The 26,819-nt window shown below is 48.9% G+C and overlaps 1 protein-coding gene and 1 long non-coding RNA gene across 4 annotated transcripts in view; both read left to right on the top strand.

Annotated features, from left to right (window-relative positions):
* The window catches only part of OPA3 (outer mitochondrial membrane lipid metabolism regulator OPA3), a 60,957-nt gene that overhangs the window by 18,092 nt on the left and 16,046 nt on the right, over positions 1-26,819 (top strand). Inside the window, exons 1-2 of one of the 3 annotated variants that reach the window (XM_031033745.2) lie at positions 18,345-19,129; positions 20,063-23,711. The exons of 1 other annotated variant lie outside the window; for it this stretch is intronic. In XM_031033745.2, coding sequence (XP_030889605.2) covers positions 19,003-19,129; positions 20,063-20,481 — 546 coding nt within the window. In that variant the 5' untranslated portion in view covers positions 18,345-19,002 and the 3' untranslated portion in view covers positions 20,482-23,711. Of the gene's footprint in view, positions 1-18,344; positions 19,130-20,062; positions 23,712-26,819 lie in introns of those variants that run through there. One more of the 3 variants, XM_006738534.3, reaches the window with a different exon arrangement.
* Positions 1,938-5,201, top strand: LOC145717617 (uncharacterized). Its single transcript, XR_014140958.1, has 2 exons — positions 1,938-2,130; positions 3,849-5,201. It is a non-coding gene; the product is annotated as an uncharacterized LOC145717617 (long non-coding RNA).

Raw genomic sequence — 26,819 nt, 5'->3', positions numbered from 1 at the left:
GCCTTAGAGAGCTCTCATCATTTCTGAGGTCCACTGCATCATCAGGGGTCGCCTGAAAAAGAAAACATTCTGGCTCTTCTAACAAGAAAGGATTTTTCTCATCAACATTTTATTATGAACATTTTTGAACATACAGCAGCATTGAAAGAATTTTATTTTATTTATTTTTTTAAAGATTTTATTTATTTATTTGACAGAGAGAGAGATAGCGAGAGCAGGAACACAAGCAGGGGGAGTGGGAGAGGGAGAAGCAGGCTTCCCACGGAGCAGGGAACTCGATGCGGGGCTCGATCTTAGGACCCTGGGAACATGACCTGAGCTGAAGGCAGACGCTTAACGACTGAGCCACCCGTGGGCCCCAGCATTGAAAAAATTTTATTTTACTTATTTATTTTTTTTAAGATTTTATTTATTTATTTGACAGAGTGAGAGACAGCGAGAGAGGAAACACAAGCAGGGGGAGTGGGAGAGGGAGAAGCAGGCTTCCTGCTGAGCAGGGAGCCCGATGTGGGGCTCGATCCCAGGACCCTGGGATCATGACCTGAGCCTAAGGCAGACGCTTAACGAACTGAGCCACCCAGATGCCCCTCACTGAAAGAATTTTAAATTGAACATCCTCATACCCACCACAGAGATCTCCCACTAACATTTTACTGTGCTTGCTTTTTTTTTTTTTTAAAGATTTTATTTATTCATTTGAGACACAGAGATACAGAGAGAGAGAGTGAGCATGAGGAGGGGGAGAGGCAGAGGGAGAGGGAGAAGCAGGCTCCCTGCTGAGCCAGGAGCCCGATGTGGGTCTCAATCCCAGGACCCTGGGATTATGACCTGAGCTGAAGGCAGATGCTTAATCATCTGGGCCACCCAGGCGCCCCTTCTGTGCTTACTTTATCACACTTCAGTGCATTGGTCCATCCCACTATCCATCCATTGATCCATCTTATTTTTTAAATTATTTTAGTTTTTATTTTTTTAAAGATTTTATTTATCCATTTGACAGAGAGAGAGGGAACACAAGCAGGGGGAGTGGGAGAAGGAGAAGCAGGCTTCCCACTGAGCAAGGAGCCCGATGCGGGGCTCATGACCTGAGCTAAAGGCAGACGCTTAATGACTGAGCCACCCAGGTGCCCCAATCCATCTTATTTTTGCTGCATTTCAAAATAAATTAGGCAGAATGCAATTTAATGCAGAGAGTGAGGCTCGCACAGTCATCAGAAGGGCTGGATGAATCGGCTCTTGGCCAGGCCTCCAGAATGACACTGCAGGACTGACCAACCACGGGAGCCGCTGCCTTTGAGGCTGCCCACTTAAACGTTGCGTTGAAAAACACATCAACGTAATGCCGTCCAGGGGCCAAAAGCCACGACATCCACGAAGTTGGTGATAGGACACTGGAAGTTCACCTGGGAAACCGCGACTGTCCCCAGGCCAGCCTTGCCTGCAGAACCCAGCCAAAGCGCAGTTGGGGGGCCCGGTCTTTCTCCTTCCGTCTTGCAAATCCTGGAGGATGCGTCTCATTGTTCCCCTCTCACACATCCTGGGCCTATGTGGCAGGGCACTTGGAGAAGTACCCTTTAGAGCACTGCAGCCTCACGGGACAGGAAGGACCAGCCACAGGGGACTCTCGCGTGCAGGAACAGGGAATCGTCTGCTTCCAGCCAGTTGGGTTCTTTCCCCACTTCACACTGCTCTCAGCCTCACTGTGGCAAACATCCTTGAACGCCCAACTTTACTCTCTTGGACCTATTGCCTCTCAGGTGCAATGAGGATGACTGGGGAGAGGCTCCCAGCTCAGGAGAATTGCCAGGAAGGAGGAGGTGCAGAGAGAAGTTCCTACACCACACTGGGGTGAACTCAGAAGCCTGGGGCCTTCAGCTCAGCCTGTGCACTTGCTAACAGAAGGAAGTCTCCTGTGCCACAAAGAACTCTGGGTAAGGGGTTCCAGAACTGCATGCTTCATCTTCCCTGGCCGTTAGGCCATCATCCTTTCCCCACAACCAGAGCTGGAAGCTTCTCCGGTTAGGTCTTTTTTGCAGACAAGGAGCCTGAGTACCGGAGTGACTTACCCAAGGTCACACTGTGGGAACCTGGAACCTATAACCTAGATTCTTGGAAAGAAGGGGCCACTGGGTATGTCCCGAGTCCTCAAAAATGGAAGGTTTAGGGGGAGCCTGGGAGGTGCAGTCAGTTGAGCGTCTGACTCTTGGTTTCAGCTCAGGTCATGATCTCAGGGTCGTAAGATCGAGCCCCATGTTGGGCTCCATCCTGAGCGTGGAGTCTGCTTGAGATTCTCCCTCTCCCTCTGCCCCTCCTGCTTGTGCATGCTCTTTCTCTCTCTCTCTCTGAAATAAATAAATAAATCTTTTTTAAAAATTATCAAAAAAAAAAAATGGAAGGCTTAAGAGGAGAGAGGAGGAGTGGGGGTGGAGGGGAGGATGCTTCCCAGGTCTCAGTCGTTCTTCCCGTTGTATTTCCTGCAGTCGTCGTATTCTGACTCAGCATTGACCTTGGGGATGGCCAGGACTCCATCTCAGCTGCGCGGGCCCACTGGGAGCTGCCCGAAGCAGCCCTGCATGCCGCCCTGGGGCCCAGGCCTCGGTGTGGGTCACCAGCACCATGCACGGGCTGCCCTGGGACCCCTCTCCTCTCCTCACTCAAGTTCAGCTCTTTCGTCTCTTTGTTTAATAGTTTTCCTGTTTTGTTGAACGGATCTACGTTTCGCCATTAAATACCGAGCCTAAGTATGCTAGCCTTGTGTCGGCATTTCTGGAACGTGAAGCTCAAGTGGCGTGGAGTAGATTAAACCATCAGAGCATCTAGGGGGTGCTCAGTTCCCTCATACATTTATACACTTAGTGGCACAAGTGAACTCTAGGGAGAGGAAGGTGTACGTAAAACTTCGGGTTGCAATGGGCGAAAAATCCGTTCGTTGCCGACAAGAACCTCCCCTTGATGGTAGGCAAACTGAAAGAGTGTGTCAGTTGACAGAAGCCACCGAATTGCACAAAACCTCCATCAGGCAGGAGAAGCAGCAGCTGAAGGAACGGGCTCACGGCCTGCAGAGAGATGGCTGGGCTCGCGGTTGGAAAGCCAGCCCGAGCGGCCGCGGGGGCCAGGGTCTGTAGGCTCCGAGCGCAGGCTGGGCAGACGAGAGGCAGAGCGGCTGAGTGCATTCCTCAGAAGTCCAGGCCTTCCGAGCCCCTGGGAGGCTTTCCTCAAACAGGCTCAAGTGCAGCTCTTATCTCCCTTCTGGGAACTGCTCCTCATCCCCCTGCCAGCACCAGCCCCTCTTCCTTCCTGGCTGGCGTAGTCCATCCGGTTCTCTTTTATTCCCTTCTGTTTCTTTTATATTTTATGGCTTCATTGAAGTATAACTGACATACAGCAAACAGCACATATTTAAAGTGTATAATTTGCTAAGCTTTTATTAAGATTTTATTTATTTGAGAGAGAGCGCGCGAGCTCGAGCGGGGAGGGGGAGAGAGAGAGAATCTCAAGCAGACTGTGTGTTGAGCGCAGAGCCCAATGTAGGGCTCGTTCCTATGACCCTGCGATCATGACCTGAGCCAAAATTAAGAGTCGGATGCTTAACCAACTGAGCCAGCCCAGCGCCCCACAATTTGATAAGTTTTGATCAACATGTATACTCACAAAACTATCACCACAGTCTAGAGAGTGCACGTATCCGACACCCCCAAAGTATCCTTGTGCCCCTTCTAATCCCAGCCCCTCTCCCCGCTCCCCGACCTCCTGGCCACCACTGACCTGCTGGAGATTAGTTTGCATTTTCCAGAATTTTATATAATTGGAATTATACAGTGTGTATTTAATTTTTTTTTTCTGGAAAGAGATGCTGGTCATCACACACAAGATCAGTTTTGCAGCTTATGATCATAGACCTGCAGTTTAAAAACTCCTGCTCGGACTGTCGTCCCCCACCCCACGTCACATGTTCGCCTCTCCTCAGAAGATCCCAGCCTTCACACCGCCTCACCCCTGTACCCAGCTTCGGGTTCTAGGCTCAGAGAGGGCAGGGCCCGGCACAGGTAATCCATCAGAGAGCAGCCACAGCGGGAGGCAAGGGATTTCAAGGGAAAGGAGAGTGAGGGCTGGGTGCAGGGGTCAACGGGTGAGTGTAGGGGCCCAGCACCCGAGCTGAGGAACCAGTTTCTCTGTCTAGCTGGAGCAGGCCCTGGGCCCCAGTGCACTGGCTGCCGGCAGAGCCCACTGCCCTGCTGATACACACCCACTCTGTAGGGGCAGAGCTTCCTGACAGAGATCCAGAGGCTCCTCACATCCCAACTGAGATACTTCCCGGTTAACATCCCAAAAACCCATCATCCCGATGAAGGTTATTCACAGTGACCTTGTCAAGTGGCCCTAAGACCTTTGGGTCACCAGATAGTGCCATGCACCTCTCATGTGCCTCTCGCCCTACAAGGCCCCTGTACGTTCCCCTCCGCGGAGCCCCAGCAGTCCTGTAGGTCAGCCCCTCGGGTGGCTGGTGCCAGATTGCATCCCTCTCCACTAGTGGCTGAGGGCAGAGCAGGTCCCTGGCCTGGAAGTTGAAGGAAGCTCCTTGCTAAATGGGCCAGGCATGTTGGGGGGAGGGGTATGTTTCTCTTGTATCTTCCTATACTTTATATAAACCCATACCTCCTGGAGGTGCCTGGGTGGCTCAGTCGGTTAGGCATCTGCCTTTGACTCGGGTCATGATCCCGGGGTCCTGGGATCGAGTTCGCGTCGGGCTCCCTGCTCAGCGAGGAGCCTGTTTCTCCCTCTCCCACTCCCCCAGCTTGTGTTCCCTCTCTCGCTGTGTCTCTCTCTGTCAAATAAATAAATAAAATCTTAAAAAAATGATAATAAATCCATGCTTTCTTTCTTAGAGAAGAAAGTGATAAACTCCTACAATCAGAACTGTGGTTCCAAGGCTATACAATTAGCATTTTCCCATGTTTATTGTAGAAATAGAGGAGCAATCCATGTTTATTGTAGAAAAAATTTAAAATATAGGTAAGAGGGCGCCTGGGTGGCTCAGTTGGTTGAGCGACTGCCTTCGGCTCAGGTCATGATCCTGGAGTCCCTGGATCAAGTCCCGCATCGGGCTCCCTGCTAGGCGGGGAGTCTGTTTCTCCCTCTGACCCTCCCCCCTCTCTCTCATTCTCTCTCTCTCAAATAAATAAATAAAATCTTTAAAAAAATATATATATAGATAAGAAAAAAAAAGCACCCTCTATATACTAGTGCTGACTAATAACCAAAAGTTAATTTTTGGTGTGTTTCCTTCATTTCTTTTTGTCATTCCCTGAACCTTCTGAGTGCTCACTCTGGGTCCAGTTTTGTGCTGGGCAGCTCTGGGGACGCAACAGCAACCCAGACAGCCCTGTCCCACTGTCTTGGTACTCAAGAGTCTGTTGGAGGAGACAGACTCCTTAGACAGTGATGGCCCCAAGTGAGCATACCCGGGCTATGGAGCTCAGGAGGCTGGGAGAACCCAGAGGGGCACCTGACCTAGCCTAGGGGTCAGGGAGGGCTTCCTGGAGGAGAGGCCCCTAAACTGAGCCCTGGGCAGAGGGAGCACACATATAAAAATGTTTTGAACACTGAAAGTAATTCTGCACATATGGAGGACTGGTAGTAGAAGATATGCTGATCATATGGGACCTGTAGGTCATTTTAAGGAGTCTGGACTTTATCTTAGGGTCAGTAGAAGCCACTGAAGGATTTTAAGCTGGAGAGTACCTTGATCCGATGGTCATTTTAATATGGTGACTTCGGGTATGGAACATGCATGAGGTTGGGACCAGAAATCAGGGCAGAGGCCTGGAAACCCAAATGCAGTGTTTACCTTTCTGGCTTGGACAAGTTGTTTTGTTTTGTTTTGTGTTACATTGAGGTGTAATTGACATAACACCATTATATTAGTTTCAAGTATAAAACATGATGATTCGATATTTGTGTGTATTGCAAAATGGTCTCCACAGTAAGTCTAGTTGATACCTGTCACCATGTGTAGTTATAGAATTTTTTTCCTCATGAGAACTTTTAAGATTTACTCTTTAAGCAGCTTGCAAATTCGCAGAACAGTATTATTAACTGTAGTCATTGTGCTGTACATGGACCGCCCCCCCCCATGACTTGTTTATTTCATAACTGGAAGTTCCTCTGAACTCTCTTCACCGACTGGCCTCCCCCCTGCCCTCTACTTCTGGCAACCACCAGTCTGTTCTCCGTATCTATGAACTTTTTTTTTTTTTGGCTTTTGTTTTGGATTCCGCCTACAAGAAAGATCATATAGTACTTATCTTTCTCTGATGTGTTTCACTTAGGATAATGTCCTCAGGGTCCATCCATGTTGTTGCAGATGGCAAGATTTCATTCTTTTATGGCTGAATCATATCCCATTGCCCGTATCTGACACGCTTAACCACATTTTCTTCATCCATTCATCTGTCGATGGTCACTTCGGTTGTTTCCATACCTTGGCTATTTTAAATGATGCTGCAGTGAACACAGGGCACATATATGTTTTAGAATTCGTATTTTTGTTTTCTTTGGATAAATACTCAGATGTGGAATTGCTGGATCATAGGGTAGTTCTATTTTCAATTTTTTAAAGAATCTCCATACTGTTTTCCATAGTGGCTGCCCCAATTCACATTCCCACCAACAGAGCACAAGGATTCCCTTTTCCCCCACATCCTCGCCAACACTTGTTATTTCTTATCCTTTTGTTTGTTGAGAGGTTTTTGATTACTGATTCAATCTCCTTACTGATAATCGTTCTAGTCAGATTTTCTATTTCTTCATGGTTCCGTGTTGGAAAGTTGTATGTTTCTAGGAATTTATCCATTTCAGGTTGTTCAATTTGTTGACACATAATTATTTGGAGTAGTCTGTATTTCTGTGGTATCAGTTGTAACGTCTTGTCTTTTGGGTCTGATTTTGTGTTTGCTCTTTTTTTCATGGTGAGTCTAGCTAAAGGTTTTATAATTTTGTTTATCTTCTCAAAGAACCGGCTCTTGGTTTTCCTTGTCTCTTATATTGCCTTTTTAGTCTGTATTTCATTTATTTTTGCTCTGATCGTTGTCATTTCCTTCCTTCTGCCAACTTTGGGCTCTCCACTTTTTCTGGTTCCTTAATGTATAAAGTTAGGTTGTTGGTTTGAAATTTTTCTTGTTTCGGGGCCCCTGGCTGCTCAGTCAGAGGGGCATGAGACTCTTGACCTCGGGGTTGTGAGTTCGAGCCCCATGTTGGGTGTAGAGATTGCTTAAAAATAAAATCTTTCAAAAAAAATTTTTTTTTCTTGTTTCTTGCTCTAGGTGTTTATTGCTGGGAACTTCCCTCTTAGAACTGCTCTTGCTGCATCCCATAAGTTTTGGTACATTGTATTTCCATTTTCATTTGTCTCAAGGTATTTTTCATTTCTTTTTTGATTGCTTCATTGGCTCGTGGTTGTTCAGTAGCATGTTTCATGTTGATGTATTTATGAATTTCTCAGTTTTCTTCTTGTAACTGATTTCTAGTTTTATACCACTGTGGTCAGAAAAGATGCTTGATATGATTTCAGACTTCTTAAATTTGTTTAAACTTTTTTGTGGCCTAACGTATGATCTTGGGGGTCATAGGAGGGTCTGAGTTGCCCCTGGAAGTGGACGTGATGCACAGTGTTCCATGTGCACTTCAGAAGAAAGTGTATTCTTTTTTTTTTTTTTTAAGATTTTATTTTTAAAGTAATCTCCCACACCCAGCATGGGGCTCAAACTCACAACCCTGAGATCAAGAGTCACGTACTCTACCCACTGAGCCGGCCAGGCGCCCTGAGAAGAATGTGTATTCTGTTGCTTTTGGATGGATTGTTTGGCTTGGGCAGGTTTTTTAAAAATGTGTTTCTGTTTTAAACATTACATTAATTACTAATGTTGTCAAAGGAGTATAAGTACTTAGTTTAAAGAGTCAAATACATCTGTGATTTATGATAAAAAGAACAAAATGCCAGGGGCGCCTGGCTGGCTCAGTCAGAAGAGCATGCGTGCGACTCTTGATCTCAGGATCCTGAATTCAAGCCCTAGGTGGGGTGTAGAGATTACTTAAATAAATAAAATTTTTAAAAAGGAAAAGAAGAAAATGCAGCCATTTCCTTCCCCACCTCAATTCCTGCTCCCCACAGGTAACTTTAACTCTTTCAGCTGTTTTTTGTGTTTACCACCATATTTCTTTTATTTATTTATCTATTTGACACAGAGAGAGAGAGCACAAGCAGGGGGATTGGGAGAGGGAGAAGCAGGCTTCCTGCCGAGCAGGGAGCCCGATGTGGGGCTCGATCCCAGGACCCTGAGATCATGACCTGAGCCGAAGGCAGACGCTTAACCGACTGAGCCACCCAGGCGCCCCTACCACTATATGTCTAAAGAAGGTGCTAACACACCTAGTTTTTAAATTTTTCCTTTTTTTTTTTATTAACTGTTGACTTCCTAATAGGGAAGATAAGGTTTTAGTGCTTTTATTCCCCCCATACTTAAAAAAAAGAGCTTCCCTCTCAAACAATTAACTCTCCCGTTACCTGTGACATCATGTTTAACAGTTCAGTACCTAGTGTCCCTGTCATGGCCCTTCCATCACCCCGGGCTAGATGAGTAGTAGGTACACTTAGTAGGCAGTGTGGTTACGATGACTCTTTCATTGCTCACAGCGGAGTGATGGCCCATATTAGGAACACTTTCCCTTTATTTTACGAGGAAGCAGTCACTGTGTGCATGCAGACGGGTTTCCAGTAGTGGGGAAGAAGTGCTTGGTCCTGTCCCGTGTCCATAAGCTCTGGAGGCGCCTAGCCCCCACTGTGGAGGAAGAGGGGTCCTTGTCTTCGCAGCACAGTTTCCTGAGGAAAGAGCTACATTCCAGCCACCTGCAGTTCCATGCTTAGGAAAACACTTTCACAGTGGTTAGCTGTGGCCAAGTACTTCATTTTGATGGACTCAGTGGGTTAACATAGGCTTCCTTTCCCCTGGAAAACTCCTGGGGCCTGGTCAGCCATTGTGCTGTGGCTGGGGGAGTCCGAGGTGCCCAGGGCCTGGAACTCTGGGGCTGAAGAGGGAGATCAAGCCCTGGAGTTGGTGTCAGGAGGGTCTAAGTGGGGATGTGATGGTTGAATAAGAAGAGGACCTTGGGCAGCAGTGTCCTGAGAAATACCAGCCCCTAAGGCCAAGGAAAGGGTTCTCGCAGGAGACAGATGGGCAAATGGGGCAGCCTGAGGGGTGAGGGACTGGAACCAAGAGAAGCAAACACCTCCCAGAGGAGTGGGTGCTGTGCAGTGCCTCCTTGTGTTGAGGGGACAGATGAGCTAGAAAGCAGGAGGGGCATGGGTAGAGCCAGGTGAGAAGGAGCTATGCCCATGGTCCATGGCTACCTCCTGTGGACTTACACAGATCAGCCCTTTCATTGAACACCTGCTCTGTGCCCCAGCCAGGGCGGGGGACACTGCAGTGATGAGTCAGCCCCAAGCCCTGCCCTCATGGGGCTCACAGTCCAGTTGGGGAGATAGGTTTGTCACCACACAGTGATTACCCAGAGCGGTCAGAGCTTTGGCAGGGGAGCCCAGGGCTCTGGGAATCAGGGCAGGCTTCATGGAGGAGGGGATGTCTGAGCTGGGATCAAAGGACAGCTCAAAGGGAACAAGACTAGGACACAGAGACCAGTGAGGAGACCGAAAACTATTTTATGTAGCCCAAGATCCGAGCTCAGACCAGTGGGTAGGACATATTTCCAGGAATAAAATTCCAAACAGGAGTCAGAAAGAGGTTGCTAGATTCACATTTACTAAATTGAGCGATTTCTCACTTAGTCTCTCATTGCCATTCTCCCAGTCTTGACAGTTGGATATTTTGATCCCCAGTTTACTGATGGGGGAACTCAGGCTCAGCTGGCGCATCCAGAAAGTGAGAGAGCCAAGATTTGAGTCCAGGTCTGTATGACTCCAGAAGCCTTGCTGCCTTTTATTAAGCCTGGCCCTGAACTGAGAGGTTTCTGCGTGATCTCATTTCATTATTTCAGCAGTATTGGCCCACAGGTAGAAGGGTCCTCATTTTGAAGATGAACTAATAAGGCTTAGAGAAGAGCACTCCTTTGCCCACAGCCAAATGGCAGAATGTGGCCTGCGTGCCTCTTTTATCAGGTGCACAGGCAGGAAGTGAAAACAGCACGCAAGGCGGGGTGGGGGGAGTGGGGGGGGAGTGTTGTTAGAAGTCCCTGCAGGGTGACTAAGGGCTGATGAACAGGTTAGATGAGTATTGCCTTTTCCAAGGCTAAAGCAACCTGTCCCATCCTCTCCCCCTCTGGAAAAGCAGCATTCTTTTGATTCTTTGGAGGCAAGCTAAACATCAAACTTTAGTAAAAGTATAAAATCAGTAACAGACAAGAATGTTTTGACAAAATTTGGATGCTAATAATGACGTTATACGCAGCAAATTTGAGGAACCTTCAAGGAAAGATGGGCTGTTCATCCATTCATTGAACACTCCCTGGTGCCTTCCTGATGCCAGTTCTGGGCTGGGTATTTCTGGGAACCTGCTGCTCTTAAGGAGCTCACAGTGCAGTTTCCAGGCAGTGACAAATAAGTTACCCCTGCAGCAGGGAGAATTTGCCAGAGGCCTCAAGGAACTTGAAAGCAGTGAAACCAGCCTTTGGGGCTGGTAAGATACATAAGGCTAGTTGAAACATATATATTTTTTTTTTTGGAAGATTTTATTTATTTATTTGACAGAGAGAGACACAGTGAGAGAGGGAACACAAGCAGGGGGAGTGGGAGAGGGAGAAGCAGGCTTCCCGCAGAGCAGGGAGCCCCATGCAGGGCTCAATCCCAGGACCCTGGGATCATGACCCGAGCCGAAGGCAGAAGCTTAACGACTGAGCCACCCAGGTGCCCCTGGTTGAAACATCTTTATATAACTATTTTAAGAAGGAGAGTCTGCATCATAGTTTAAAAATAATTTAACCCAGAATAAACAGTGTTGTGATGAGGCCAGCCCAGGGAGCTTTGGGAACATTAGAGATTGTGTATGACCCAGCCCAGGGATCAGGGAGGGCTTCCTGGAGGAAGGGGCACTCCAGCTGACCTACAAGATCAATTAGGGTGAGGTAAGAAAAGAGGAGTTGGGGAGTGGTATCCCTGGCAGAGGTGAATTTAGGTGTGAGATGGAAGGGTGAGCCCAGCCCTTGCAGCCCTTGCAGCCCTTGCAGCGCTCATGATCCAGTGGGGGAAACAGATGTCACCAGTGACACCCAGGATTGATCAGGGCTGAGATGTAAGAGCCCAGGGGGCATCTGACTCAGTCCCAAAGAAGGAAACACCTGAGCCGCATCCTTGCGGGACAACTAGGAATTAGCAGACAAGTAGTAGAGAAATGCAACAAAACCAAAAGATGGTTCTTTGAAAAGATTAATACTACTCAAAGGGGAAAAACAGCATAAGTTTCCATTAAAACGAATGAAAAAATGAGGCATCATTTTTGGATAATGGGGTTCCTGGCTGGCTTATTCCGTAGAGCATGGGACTCTTGCTCTTGGGGTCATGAGGTCAAGCCCCATGTTGGGGGCAGAGTTTGGATGGATCCTAACTATAGGATGACAAAAGGATACCAATAAACTTTAGCCAACAAATTTTGCAATGCAAAGGAAATGGGACAGTTTCCTTGGGGAAACACAATTTAACAACATTGACACAAGAAGAAACAGAAAATCTGAATAGTCGGGGTGCCTGGCTGGCTCAGTAGAGTGTGTGACTCCTGATCTTGGGGTTGTAAGTTCGAGCCCCACGTTGAGTGTAGCAATTACTTAAAGTCTTTTAAAAAAAAGGAAATCTGGTGACGCCAAATGATATGACTATGTGCATAAAGAAGCCAAAAGAGACTAAAAACAAACCATTAAAATAAATAGATAATTTTTGTCAAGATTGCTGGATACAAGATGAATATATAGAGATCGGTTGTATTTTGGTAAGCTGCTAACTAACAATTGGACAGTGGATTTTAAAATACCATTCACGGGGTGCCTGGGTGGCTCAGTCGTTAAGTGTCTGCCTTCGGCTCAGGTCATGATCCCAGGGTCCTGGGATCGAGCCCCACATCGGGCTCCCTGCTCCACGGGAAGCCTGCTTCTCCCTCTTCCACTCCCCCTGCTTGTGTTCCCTCTCCCGCTCTTTCTCTCTCTGTCAAAAAAAAAAAAAAAATCTTTAAAAAATAAAAAATAAATAAAATAAAATACCATTCACAATAGCACCAAAACTCTTCTGATATCTAGAAATAAACTTGACAAAAGATGTGCAAGAACTCTACTGTGATAACCTAAAATATTGTTGAGAGGAATTAAAGATACTTATAAAAAATAGATAAAGAGGCAGCTGGCTGGCTCGGTTGGTAGCATGCGACTTGATCTCGGAGTTGTGAGTTCAAGCCCCACATTGGGTGTAGAGATTACTTACAAAGAAAATCTTAAAAAAAAAAACCAACAAAACAGAGAGATTACCCTGTTCATGGATTGGAAGACTCAGTAATGTTATTAAGGCTCTCAGAATTGAACTATAGATTCAATGTAATCTCAGTAAACATCCTCACATGCTTTTAGTTGTCAGGAACAAGTTGATTCTAAAATTTATAAGAAATTTAGAGATCCTAGAATAGAAAATCTCAAGGAAGAATAAAGTTGGAAGATTTACACCATCAGATTTAAAGACTTAACTGTAAAGCTAGAGTATTGGTAAAGGATAGACAAATAGACCAACGGGACAGGATAGACTGTCTAAAATTAGATCCACACATAAGTGGATTTTCAACAAAGGTAGGTCTCCAACTCCATGGGGGAAGGATGATGGTTCAGTAAATGGCGCAGTTGCATACCCATATGGAAAAAGCCTTGCACCCTTCCTTCCCTTGGACATTGGCAATGTCGAGAGATATGTTTGGTTGTCAAAACTTGTGGAGGACTACTGGGCGGGAGCAGGGAGCAAAATCGCCCCCAGCTGAGAACCCCTGGAAGTGTAAAAAGTCATGGAGCTGAACTTAATGGTGCATTTTTTGTATATCATTCCTCAACTGAAAAGTTAAAGCACACACACAGACACACCTCTTGCTAAAAAAGCAGCCCCTTGGTCTTAACTTTAGAGAACAAACTCATGGTTACCAGAGGGGAAGTGAAGGGTAGGGAATGGGTGAAATAGGAAAAAAAAAAGTCATTTTGCATGTTCTATAATTATACATCAGCTTAAATTAGACTAAACTAAATCAGAATATTTCCTTCAAGAATTTAGATTTATGTCTTCTAAAGATATCACCACAGTTCAAGGATACAGAAAGTATATTCATATTTTCTGTAATCAGATGATAAAAATAGTGTTCCACTTTGTACATACTAAACACACCAAATAAAAGAGAGCTCTGGGGGCACCTGGGTGGTGCAGTCGGTTGAGGGTCCGATTCTTGGTTTCAGCTCTGGTCCTGACCTCAGGGTTGTGAGATCCAGCCCCGCCCGCATCAGGCTCCGCGCTCAGTGTGGAGTCTGCTTGAGGTTCTCTCTCTCCCTTTGCCTCTCCTGCTCGTGCTCTCTCTAAAGTGAATGAATAAATCTTTAAAAAATAAAAAGAGAGCCATGTACTTTAATTTGTCTGGTATTGAACGAGCTGGTCTGTCTCCACATTATTAAAATTTATTCACTACCAACATTTTACTTCATTTTGTGACAAACCTTTTCTCCGCTTTTTATTTATTGACAACCTCAAGAGCATCAATTGTGATTCCGGCCATGATAAGAGAAAATAGAGAGCTAATAAAACATACCATATGAATCCAAAAGAAAGGAAGGAAGGGAGGGAGGGAGGGAGAGAGAGAACGGGAGAAAGAAAGAAAGAAGAAAAGAGAAAAAGCAGCTCCTTGGACACTCTAGAACTTACCTGGGAGGCAGCAGCAAAGGAACTCACTAAAGACAGTGAGTGGGGCACCTAGGTGGCTCAGTCAGTTAAGAGTCTGCCTTTGGGGCGTGCCTGGGTGGCTCAGTCGGTAAACGTCTGCCTTTGGCTCAGGTCATGATCCCGGGGTCCTGGGATCGAGCCCCTCATCGGGCTCCCTGCTCCGGGGGAAGCCTGCTTCTCCCTCTCCCACTCCCCCTGCTTGTGTTCTCCCTCTTGCTTTGTCTCTCTCTGTCAAATAAATAAAATCTTAAAAAAAAAACAAAAACAGTGAGCTGTGGCACTTTTCACATCCCCGGACAACCCCAGCTAAAAGGCCCCCTGCCCTGGCTTCTATCCCAGGCTGTGTGAGTCAATCAGCTGATGGATGAAGAGTGCTGCCTCCCCATTTTCCGTCCCCTGGGTGAGGCAGTGTCCTGTGACTCAGCCGTTTCACTGCTGGGAAAGCTGCCACTCTAGGCACCCTGAATGCCTATGGGCAGGGCATGGAAGGCCCAACTGGTCCGTCCACGCAGCAGAAGACTACTCTGTGATAAAAGGGAGCCATGGAAGCCTGTGACAATGCGAGAGATCTCATGACATAATGCTGAGCACAAGAGGATAGAACAGGGAGCACAAACAATTTACTACGAAGAAGTCAGAATAGGACTTAGAGAGGATACGTATATCTATCAGGGGAGGTCAGATAGTAGTTTGGGGGTTACTGACCAGAAGAGGGCTTAAGGGTGGGAGCCCTTTGGAGTACGGGAATATTCTAGATCTTAATCGGGGATGCTCAGTCGGTGGAGCGTAGGACTCTTGATCGTAGGGTTGTGAGACTGAGCCCCACATTGAGTGTAGAGATTATTTAAAAACAAAATCTTAAAGAAGTTTTTTAAAAAATCATCCTGCTCTACACTTGCTAGTTGTGTGTTTTATGTAAGTTATATTTCATTAAAAAGGGAAAAAAAGGAATTTAGTGAGGTCATTGGTTAAAAAAACCCATTTACATAACTCAGTTGTATTTCTGTATGCCAGCTTCCACCAAGTTGGAAGTGGAATTTTTTTTTAAGGATTTTATTAAAAAAAAAATATTTTTATTTATTAGAGAGAGAGAACATGAGTGGGGGAAGGTGCAGAGGCAGAGGGAGAAGCAGGCTCTCCGTTGATCAGGGAGCCTGACGCGGGACTCGATCCCAGGACCCTGAGGTCATGACCTGAGCTGAAGGCAGACGCTTCACCGCCTGAGCCACTCGGGCGCCCCTGAAAGTGGAATTTAAAATACCATGAATAGGGGCGCCCGGGTGGCTCAGTCGTTAAGCGTCTGCCTTCAGCTCAGGTCATGATCCCAGGGTCCTGGGATTGAGCCCCGCATCGGGCTCCCTGCTCCGTGGGAGGCCTGCTTCTCCCTTTCCCACTCTCCCTGCTGTGTTCCCTCTCTCGCTGTATCTCTCTGTCAAACAAATAAAATCTTTAAAAAAAAAAAAAACAAAATAAAATACCATGAATAATAACGTCAAAAAAATCAATACCTAGGAATAAATATGATCAAAGAGACTTGCAGAGAAAAATTACTTTCTCTGCATTATCTTTTTAATTTAAGGAATCTCTACACCCAACATGGGGCTTGAGCTCACAACCCTGAGATCAGGAGTCACATGTTCTGATCAAGCCAGTCGGGTGCCCCCAGACTTGCAGAGAAAGTTAGAGACTAAGTGGAAACATACTACATTTGTGGATTGTGGATTGAAAGACTCAACATCGGGGAGATGCCACTCTCCTAGAAATGATCTGTAGGTTCACTGGAATTCCAATCAAAGTCTAGGACAGTGGCTTTCAGCCTTTTGACTGTGTTCCAGTTACACACACAGTCACATACAAAACAAGAACAAAAGTTTTGTGTAACCATACTTGTCCTCACTACTTAAGATTGCCTTTGATGTTTTCTGTTATATTCTAGGGGTTTTTGTTGTTGTTGCTGTTCATTTGTATCCATGAGCTTGGTTTTGGTTGTTGTTTAATTCCACATATAAGTGAGATTATATCGTATTGGCCTTTCTTGGACTTAGTTCTCTTAGCATGATGCCCTCAAGGGCCATCTGATGGTTTCTGTTATATTCTTGATCATATTGTTTTTTAAAGATTTCATTTATTTATTTATTTGACAGAGACACGGCAAGAGAGGGAACACAAGCAGGGGGAGTGGAAGAGGGAGAAGCAGGCTTCCCGTGGAGCAGGGAGCCCGATGCGGGGCTCAATCCCAGGACCCTGGGATCATGACCTGAGCCGAAGGCAGCTGCTTAATGACTGAGCCACCCAGGCGCTCCTCTTGATCATATTTTTAATGCTAGTCTGAAATTGATTGCATTACCCACTAGTGGGACAGGACCTGCAGTTTTAGAAATATCACATGAGGGAAGGCCAAGTTGTTTTAGAAAATCATTGTCCAGCTGAGAGCCGACTGACATGTGGTGGATTTCTCAGTGGCTTGATAGAACATCAGAATAGAGACACCATGCGACCTTGCCGCTGAGCCCTCTCCTCCAGGTGGCCCCCTTCATGACACAGCCCACCCAAGGGGCTCCTCTCTAGCTTAATCACATCACACTGGATGGTGTGTCGGTGATCATCACGTCGTATATGCTGTTTATTAAAAAAAATTTTTTTTTTTACGCAGAGTACAAGGGGCCTTACTGTAGCCATCAAACAACCTGTGGGTCAACCTCGATAACATGGAAGAATGATCTGATCTAGGGATGGGGGAGGAGAGGGGGCGCTCAAAAGGAGGAAGACAGTGACAGGTGAATAGTACAACAAGTGTATACAAATCACCTGTAAAAATGGGGAGGCAGAGGGGCGGAGGAAGGACAGGCTGTATGGGGACAGAATGCTCATCTTTTATACCAGGGCTGGGGGTTCAATAGAAAATGTGTAAAAAGGAGCAAATTTCCAGGTGAAAAACTCAGAAATAGAGGCGAGCGATGTACGCTTACTATCAGATGTCAGGGCCATGATGCTACGAGAAAGAAAGGCTGGTTAGGGTGAGATTTGGGGGACCGTTTGGGGTGGGCCCAAGGATCAGGACCAGGTGCAGGGCTTCTGACTCTTAACTTTATAGTTTGAGTACTTTATTTTCATGTGATGTGTTACTTTTGGTAATGAAAAGGATGGCAGTTTTTTGTGTTTTCGTTGTGTTTTAACCAGCACCTAGCATAGCGGGGGCAGGGGCATGAGGCTAGGGCGGGGACCCACTGACACATTCAGCAGGATATACTGAGCATCACTGGTGTGCCTGGCCTGCTGCTGGCCGGTGCTGGGGACACGCAGTGACTGGGACAGCCCCGGGCCCTGCCCTCGTGGGGCTCGTGGGCCGGCGCGGAGACAGAGTGCAGACAAGTGACTGGGTGACCAGATCAGTCCCAGTTGTGATAGGTGCTCTGAAGGGAATACACAGAATGGCAGGAGGGACAAAGGTCCCTGGATAGGGAGGTCAGGTCAGGGGACATTGGTCAGAGCTGGGACAGAGCGTGGACCAGGACAGCGGGTGGGGGTGTGGGAGAGACATTCAGGAGACAGAGACAGGCACGTGGCTGAGAGGCTGTGGGGGAGGGGAACAACCGAGTCCCAAGTCTCTGGCCTAGTGACAGGATGGACCCAGGAGGAGAAACAAGTGTCTGTTGGGGGTGGGGAGCCAGGGTCAGGTTTGGACACAGTGAGTGTGTCTGGGAGACATCTGGGGACCTGTTGGATCCCCGGGTCAGGTGCTGTCCTCAGTCTTGTCCTATCCTGGCTTCTCATGGCTACCTCTTCTTGCCAACCCCCCATTCCCACACGGACCTTGTTTCCTGAACCCCAAATCTGAGAGACTGCCATCGGCCCCTGCTCTGAAAGCCTTCTCTCTCTCACACACACACCCTTCAATTTCATTTCCTACGCCTGTATGTGTGCCCCCACCCCTCGTGCCCACTCCCATTTGCACACCCAGGCTCGACCACTGACCCAGGTCATCCTGCTCTGTCCACAGTGGGGTGCTGGGACATTCACCCAGGGGGGCCAGTGGAGGCTGGTGCTGTCTCCCCTCACCTCTCTCCGGCCGCTATGCTTTGTGGGCCTGACATGAAGGATCATGTGACAGTTACAGGCCCGGCCCCCCGGCCCGACATCCCAGGGCTGGCGTGTGGTCATCACCTCCCCATTTTACAGAGGCGGCTCAAAGTGGGCTGTCCTTGTAGTAGGTGACAGAGCTCCAGGTGGACCCCAGCCTGGCCTGAAGCTAGGACCTCAGTGTGGGAGGGGTCTGCACAGCCCGGACCCCAGGAACCCCACAACACCAGGGCCTCCGTAACAATTAGTGGTAACAGTGAGCACCGCAGCGGGCATTCACGGGTGGGGGGATGGGGGGTGGGGGGGTGGCTGTGCTCCTTAGATCCTACTGCTGGCTCCAGGCAGAGCCCAACATTTTTGCTGCTCCGCCCCTTTAAAACATTGAAAAGTTATATACCCTCTAGTGCATTTTCAAGGTGACAGCTAAAACTTCTCCATGAATTCAAGTAGATGCAGAGGCTATAATTTCTGGGGTGTCATGAATATTGATATTTTCAGAGTTGGCGCCATCCTTCCTTCAGAGTATCGAATGCAATTCACGTAACTTGTGATTTGGCGCCTGCTACTCTTGGTTTAAAGGGGGAAAACAACGAACAAGCTGTTCTTTTACAGTCAGAAATTTCACATTGTTCCTTGAACTTTGTCCTTGAGCTTCTGTTTACACTTCCCTTGCAGAATTCTGTCTAATAAAGTATGTGTCAGCAACCAAAATATGTACAGAAATCCAAATTTTAATTTTTGTTTCATTTCCGGGGACCATAAGGTTATAAATGTTCAAATAACTTCCTCTGGATTCTTAAAATTACTAGTGCACAATGCATTTAAAACATTTCATATATTATGCATTTACGTGGATGATTATGAAACATTAGAAGTGAAGTGCTGTGTTGGACATGAGTCTCCAAATGAACTAGACAGCGACTTCGTGTATCCTGGACAAATATGAATTACTGCAGGAGAGAGTCATGGTCTGGCATAATTCTGCCTTGGTTTTTAAGACTCAGAGGCTGAGAATCTCCCTGCACAAAGAAGCAGCTAGGCAAGAAAGCTTTTGTTCCAGCAGCAGCAGTCGGCTCGTGAGCCTCTTCCAAGGTATGTGCCCCGCACCTCGCCACGAAGAGCTCCCAAGACTGTTAGCTACATCCTCAGGGTTGGTGAAAATCGAGGAGGATGGGAGCCACCAGACTTGCCAAGAGGATCGGTTACCTGCTGTTCACAGTCGCTTCACATGCATTCCCACATGCCAGTGGCCTTTTCTTTGGAGCCAGGAGGGCCCCCTACCCTGCAGCCCTAACTCTGAATTTGGGGAAGATTCGGAAAGAAATTGGAGGGGGGGGTTCTTTCTCCTGAGAAGTGGGTTGGACGACTGTGTCAGGGAAGGAGGAATGCTTGGCTGTCCTGCTGGTGGCTTGAGGGGAGGAACAGAGGGGGCTAAGGTTAAAGCCTCTGACAGTTGAATCTGTACACCTTCCAGGGACTTTGTGTCCTGGGAGCTCTTTGTAACCCTACAGGGGCGTTTCCTGCCCCCCACCCCTCAACCAGACTGAGAACTTCCCTTCCTGGGCAGGGTTTCTGATTCCCGGCTGCTTGGCAGAATCCTTTGGGAAATTTAAAAAGATACCCTGGAGGGGCGCCTGGGTGGCTCAGTTGGTTAAGCGACTGCCTTCGGCTCAGGTCATGATCCTGGAGTCCCGGGATCCAGTCCCGCATCGGGCTCCCTGCTCAGCAGGGGGTCTGCTTCTCCCTCTGCCCTCTTCCTTCTCGTGCTCTCTGTCTCTCATTCTCTCTCTCTCAAATAAATAAATAAAATCTTTAAAAAAAAAAAAAAAGATACCCTGGGGTCACCCCAGGCCAGTGACTCAACACCGCTGGGCGAGGCCAGTGCGGGTCTTGTTTAAGGCGATCCCCCCCCCGTGGTTCTGGTGGTCGTGTGCCCATTGCTCCAGCCTGGACGCCCGAAGTGCGTTGGGGTGGGGCTTGTAGGGGGCTCCTGGCGCACGACCTGACCCCTCTCTTCCCCCGCAGTGTACCACTGGGTGGAGATGCGGACCAAGATGCGCATCATGGGCTTCCGGGGCACAGTCATCAAGCCGCTGAACGAGGACGCGGCCGCCGAGCTGGGCGCCGAGCTGCTGGGCGAGGCCACCATCTTCGTCGTGGGCGGCGGCTGCCTGGTGCTGGAATACTGGCGCCACCAGACACACCAGCGTCACAAGGAGGAGGAGCAGCGCGCCGCCTGGGACGCGATGCGGGACGAGGTGGGCCGCCTGGCGCTGGCGCTGGAGGCGCTGCAGGTGCAGATGCAGGCGGCGCCGGCGCCCAGCGCCCTGGAGGAGCTGCAGGCGCAGATGCGAGAGGTGCGCGCCCAGCTCTGCGCCCGGGACCCGCAGCCCGCGTCCCCGGCGGTATCCGCGGCCAAGGTACAGGAGTCTGCTCAAGTCTGAACTTGTCGGTGGTTGTGTGTGCCCCGGTGTGGCCTTCTCCCCGCACCACCCCCGCCTGCGCTGGCCCCGCGGAAGCCACCGGGATCTTGATGGCACTTGGATTCAGTTAGCCTCTGCCGACCCGCCGTACCTTCCGCGGGGGCCAGCCCCCAGCCGGTGAAGCGGTCCCACGAAGCGCCCTCCAGCCCTAGCTCCTCGGTACAGACCACAGTGCTCAGCGCTTCACCCCAACCCCAAACCGCACGGACCTGAGCCGTCCCAGCCAGGAAGACAACAGGCACGCTCTTCTGGCAGGAGGAAAAACGGACTGGACTTGAGCTCAATCAAGCTGTGACCCCACTCCGCCCCCCATTTCGGTGATAAATGTTACCCTGCCCTGGGACTCATCCTTTTCCCTGGAACCTCCCCCCCACCCTTTGCTTTGTGAATCGGCACAGACCATTGTACAGAAATGCAGTGTGGTTCAGTGCTCTTCTGTCCCGGCATCTAAGGGGGGCTCTAGCTGGGTTTCGCCAGTCTCTTTGAGGGGAAAACAAGGGGGATCCTGGCTTGCACTTGATCCACTGAATGCTATATCTTCCCCCTTAACCTGATCTGTGGCACCCTACGAGACCCCAAGTGGAATATTCCAACAGATCCCCACCCCCCAGTCCTTCAGTCTGGCACAACCTACCGGGATGTCTGTGCAGGGTCCTCTCTGGCATGCCCTCCCATCACCCCCTCTGCGGTGGAAAAATGGATCCTGCCTAAGGCTAAATCCAACCTGCCCTTCAGCCTCGTCCCCCTGTTTAGCTGTCCTCCAAGTCCCTGAGCCTTTCCTGACGTGTCCTCTTCCGTGGCCTCTCTTAGCACACTGCCATCACATTCCTCATGTTCCATCCAAATCTGCTGACCTGTGTACCCTTGCCCTTCTCTCCTGGGGCTCTGGACCGGTCCAATTGTCCCCCTTCACGCAGTGGGACCCTCGTGCCTCCAGAGCCCTCGGCCCAACCTCCATCCCACTAGACTAGGCCACCAGTTGGTCTTAACCGTTCTTAGTTTCCTAGGGCTACCATAACATGACCACAAACTTGATGGCTTAAAACCAGAGAAAACTGTTCTCTCGCAGTTCTGGAGGCCACAGATCTAAAATCAAAGACTCAGCAGGGCCATGCTCCATCCGAGGGCCCTGGGGGAAGATCCTTCCTTGCCTCTTCTAACTTCTGGTGACTTCAGGCATTCCTTGCCTTGAGGCCCTGTGGCTGCAGATCTCTAGTCTCTGCCTCCATCTTCATGTGGCCTTCTCCTCGTGTCTCTTATAAAGGCACTTGTCTTTGGATTTAGGGCCCACCCTAAACCTAGGATGATTTCACTTCAGGATCTTTAACTTATTTACAGAGTTTTGTTTTTTTTTTCCCCCAGATACACTCACAGTCACAGGTTCCATGGGTTACTGTGTGGACATATCTCTTAGGGAGCCACCATTCAACCCACTACACCTCCCCACCCCAAAGAGGACGCTGGGACCCTTGCAAACCCCATGGGACATGTGGCCTTCCCCACAGGGGTGATAGGAACAGTCCAGGAACCAGCATTTACTATGGGGTGTCTCTTCCGGGAATCTCACTGATGCGGTGGGGGTGTGGCTCCCACCAGTCTGCATTCTGTCCTGCAGACCGTCCATGTTATGTTGCCTGAATAAAAGAGCCCCAGAATGAGGAAGTCATCTTTAGGATGTGTCTGAGGACATAGGGATCTTCAAAATGGTTACAAGCCTCGTTAAAATTAGAGAAGCCGATGTGTGTGAGTGGGCAGTGATCCTATGAACGCTCTCCCTGATGGGGAAGCTGAGGCCCAGGGAAAGCAAAGGGACTTGCCCATGGCCATGAAGCCAATGAGGGACTGACTGTCCAAGGTGGTGAAGTAATTAAGAGCAGAGTGGGGGTCAGGGCTCAGGGAAGGAGATGGAAAAGGGGTGCAGGGTGCTGGAGAGCACCAGTAGGGGAGAGGGGAGCAGGGAGGCAGTTACTGGGGAGGAGGGGTGGTTAGGGATCTCCACAGAGGCCCAAGACATTTCCCAGAGGCAGCGTTGAGAGTGGGGGGCCCTCAATTTCCGGTCCAAGCAGCCCCAGACCACACCTGAAATCTTTGCATTTAATGAATGGGGTCAGATCCAAGATCCATTCTACCTGGGCCGGGTTCCAAGAAGCTGTAGGTGAAGCGGGAGGGGCAGGCTTTCTCTCAACTCTTCTCTCCCTCACCTCACTGCCAGGGCGCCGGGGGGCTGGGGTGGGGGCGGGCAGGGTGATCTGGACACAACACCTACCCAGACAGAAAACCAAGAAACTGGGGTCCTGAAAGATCATCTTAATTCCTTCTAGAAGTAGGGGAGAAGTTGACTGTAGAGGGAGCTGAGGAGGTGGGTCCTGGGTGGAGGTGTCTTTAAAATCAGAAGTGAGGGTGCCTGGGTGGCTCAGCTAGTTAAGCGTCTGCCTTCGGCTCAGGTCATGATCCCAGGGTCCTGGGATTGAGCCCCGCATCGGGCTCCCTGCTCAGTGGGGAGTCTGCTTCTCCCTCTCCCGCTCCCCCTGCTTGTGCTCTAAGTAAAAATAAATAAAATAAAATAAAATCGGAAGTGACCTGAGTAGATAAATGAGAAGAAGATACCGAGAGAGAGCACTGGGTGGAGGAGTGATGGATGGAGCCAGGTGAGAGGGCTCAGTGCCCAGTTTCCATGGCTACTCCTGGGGGTGCCCTGTGGCACTGACCCATCTCTGGAGCACAGGTTGCTGGAGGCCAAGCGACTGTGACATACCATCATCTCAATAAATACTGGCCATTAACAGTATTTTCTTCATTTCTTTCATGAGAAAATTGAGGTACAAAAAGGGGGAGTCACCTGCCCAAGGACACACAGGCAGGAAAGAAGCAGGAGTGGGACCAGAAGATGGACAGTCTATACCAGAGCCCAAGCTCCAAACCCCTGCACCATCTTGACCCTGAGGTGGTATTACTGTCACGTCCCGACACTCAGAACTCAGCCCTGCATGTCCTTCCATGTGGCCAGACCTTGTGGGATGCGTTGGCTTCACCCACTGGGTGGGATCAGGGTGTGTGGAAATGCAAAGAATCCCCTCTCAAAAAGCACGAGGCTGAGACTGGAGGATGCTTCATTACCTGCTTTCCTACTAGCTAAATTTGTGTATACATTTGCGACTTGGGGAGAGGGGTAGAATAAATTTATAAATGAAGTTGGTTGTCTGCAAGTTGATGTGTTTTTTTTTAATCTTTAAAAAACCCCTGTTACAACCTTAGGAAAAACGTCCTCCAATTATTCTTTCATTCAGGAAACTTTCAGGTGTCCACTGTGTACCCCGCCCTGCTCTGTGTCGTGCTGGGGTCCCAGCAGGGAGCGAGACGGCCACAACCCTGCCGTCATGGCACCCCAGTCCGGTGGGGGGACATCCGTTCACAGACATTGCTTTTCCAACGTTACCTGCCTGCCCCGCGGTGATTTGGGAAGAAGGGGCCTCACTGAATCCAGACTCCTCCCCTCCTGAGGGACTCAGGACTAGGGCAGAAAAAAACAGAAACCCATTTACACTGGCTCACAAAAGCCTCCCAGCTGTCCTGAGGGCTCTGCCTCTCCCATCTCTGGCTCGGCTCGGCTCCGTTGTCCTCTCTGTTGGTTTCCCACTCCGGCAGCCCCTTGCCTGGAGAAAGCCACCCCTAGAGAAAGTGGACTTCGGTAAGCCCCTGCCTGATTCGTCTGCCCATATAGCCGTCCCTGTGCTAGCCACTGTAACTCTCAAACGGCCAGGCCTGGGCCCCCGACCCCAATGGATGGAGGGAAGCGTGCCCAAAGGACAATCGAGTGGGTGCCCTGCACCCACTCGTTAGACAACTCATTAGCACGTACTGCATGCCTGGCCCCATTGTAGTAGCTGGGAGTCGGCCAGGAACAAGACAAGGGCTCTCACTGTCTCGGAGCTGTTGTCTCGTGCAGGAGTTGGGCAGTAAAGACGTAAAGGGCTGATCCAGTGGGAGGGTTCAGGAGCGAAGAGTTTACTGATCCCTGGAATATAGTAAGTGAGGGGAGTCAGGGGAATGAAGACCAACAATGAAGTGCCCTTGTCTTGGTTGGCCCAGCTCTGGAGGCTCCTACCAGCTCTGGGCACCCCAGAGGACTGGCGACTGCGTCTCTCCTCAACTACTCCAGACCCAGCTCTGCTTCCTTCCCTCCGCACCTGCAGGCGTCGTTCCCCCAAAGACTCTGCCATAACCCTACTGCACACGGATCTCAAGAGTCTATGGGGCGCCTGGGTGGCTCAGTTGGTTGAGCCCCCGACTCTTGATTTCAGCTCAGGTCATGATCTCAGAGTCGTGAGATTGAGCCCCGCGTCGGGCTCCGCGCTCAGAGTCTGCTTGTCTCTCTCCCTCTGCTCCTCTCTCAAATAAATCAATAAAATCTTTAAAAAAAAAAAAAAAAGTCTTCATCTTTCAACCCCCGGCGGCAAGCCACAGTGAGAAGCAGAGTTTATACCATGTACGTATTTATATAACTTACAGTTCACACTCTATTATAAATATGGCATAAGTCATGCATTGTGTGACATAGTATATAATACTTTTTATGTAATATGTAACATAACATTGTATATGTTGTGTGTGTGTATCATTGGAATGAAAATTTCACTAAATACCCTTAATACGTACCTTGCAGTCTGATACTTCTTACCGTATTCCTTTTCATGAAGAAAAGCTACAGATACAGATGTATCCTATGTACCTAATATATATTATAAACATATAAAACCCATTATATGTATTTGATAACACAATGTTAACATCATACATTATGTATTACATATACGGTTAGAACAAAAGTTTCGCTAAATGATAATTGCCGTCACCATGTGCAATGCACTCTGTTACTTCCTATTTTTTTCTATCTCATAAAGAAGGGCATATACCTATGTATGTATTATACAGACCTACATAAAGTGGGCTGCCCTGGGCCTTTGGCTTTTATTCTGGGCGAGGCAGGAGCCGTGGGAGGCTCTGAGCAGAGGAGGGATGTGAGCTGACTTAGGGTCCCCCCCCGACGGACTATGGGGGGCAAAGGTGAAAGCTGCCAGTCCGGTAAAGAGAAGACTGTGGTTGTCCAGGTGTGGGGGGCATGGTGGCCGGACCAGGGGGAGAAGTGGAGGTAGGGAGAAGTGGGATTCTGGGCATATTAGTATTGCAGAGGTGGAGCAGACAGGATTTGCTGAGTGATGGGATGTGGGGGTGTCACTGAAAGCTTCTAGGTTTTTTGCTCTGTGCACCTAGAAGGGAAACACTGGCATATCCTAAGATGGTGAGGCTACCACAGAACCAGGCACAAGGAGATATTGGGAGCCCCTGCCCTTCCTTATCCCCAGGTCATCTCAGATTTGGGCGCCCTTTGGCAGGTTTTTGTTACTCTGAACTGTAGCCAGGGAGGATTGGGAAGACAGTTCTCATCTTTACTCATTTCTGATGTCACTGAGCTCACTCTCATGCTGTATCTCTGACATTCTTTATCTCGACTCCCCCCTCAGGGAACGCTCCTGGTGTCCATTTGGCACATCCTAGAGGAAGGAGGAAAGTGGAGGTGGTGGGCTGGGACTTGGGACCCCTGGGCTTAGAGTGCCCCTCGCCCCTAGAATGGCAGTGCCCAGGTCAGGCTCCCCAGAGGCAGCTCTGCCAGGTAAGGGCAGTCATGGACCTGGGGGGGATGGTCACCGATGGCTCCGTCACATCCAATGTGCCCACCCTGCTCAAAGGGCCCATCCCTGTGCCTTGAACTTTTCTTTTTTCTAGATTGCACACTCTCTTCATAAAAGTTCAGCCATTTCAGAGAAACCAAAGTCCCCTCTCTGAAAGGAATCCTGCCTCCCATTTGGGGGAACTCTGGCAGACCCCTTTTAAGGATGATCTGGTCATACTTGAGACCCCCTTATGAGCTGTCCGCTGCTACCCTCTTGCGACACTCAGCAGTCTTTATGTGCTTCTCTGGCCAGAGTGAGTCTTTTCCTTAGATACCAAGAACTGAAGGAACCGAATGTAATATAAAAACGCCCTCGAAAATTCTGCGGAGTGTCAACACGTGGAACGATCCAACTTGAAAGATTTTCAAGCCGTAGAAGCGCGCATGGACTGTAATTGTTCTTTTAACTTACATTTTCCTACTTACCTGTAGGTCGAGCATCTTTGTAGCCGTTTATTGGACATTTGTACTGTTTTTGGAAAATGCCTGTTTTCACTGTCCATTTAATGTTTGGTTCTGGTATGTTCTGTCCAACTGAAGTTTTTCGTTTTAATTTTTTTTTTTTTTT

The sequence above is a fragment of the Leptonychotes weddellii genome, chromosome 16 (genome assembly GCF_054177405.1).
Source record: "Leptonychotes weddellii isolate Sample4059 chromosome 16, ASM5417740v2, whole genome shotgun sequence".
NCBI lineage: Eukaryota > Metazoa > Chordata > Mammalia > Carnivora > Phocidae > Leptonychotes > Leptonychotes weddellii.
The sequence above is the reverse complement of the archived record's forward strand: the minus strand, read 5'-3'. Positions and strand labels throughout refer to the sequence as shown.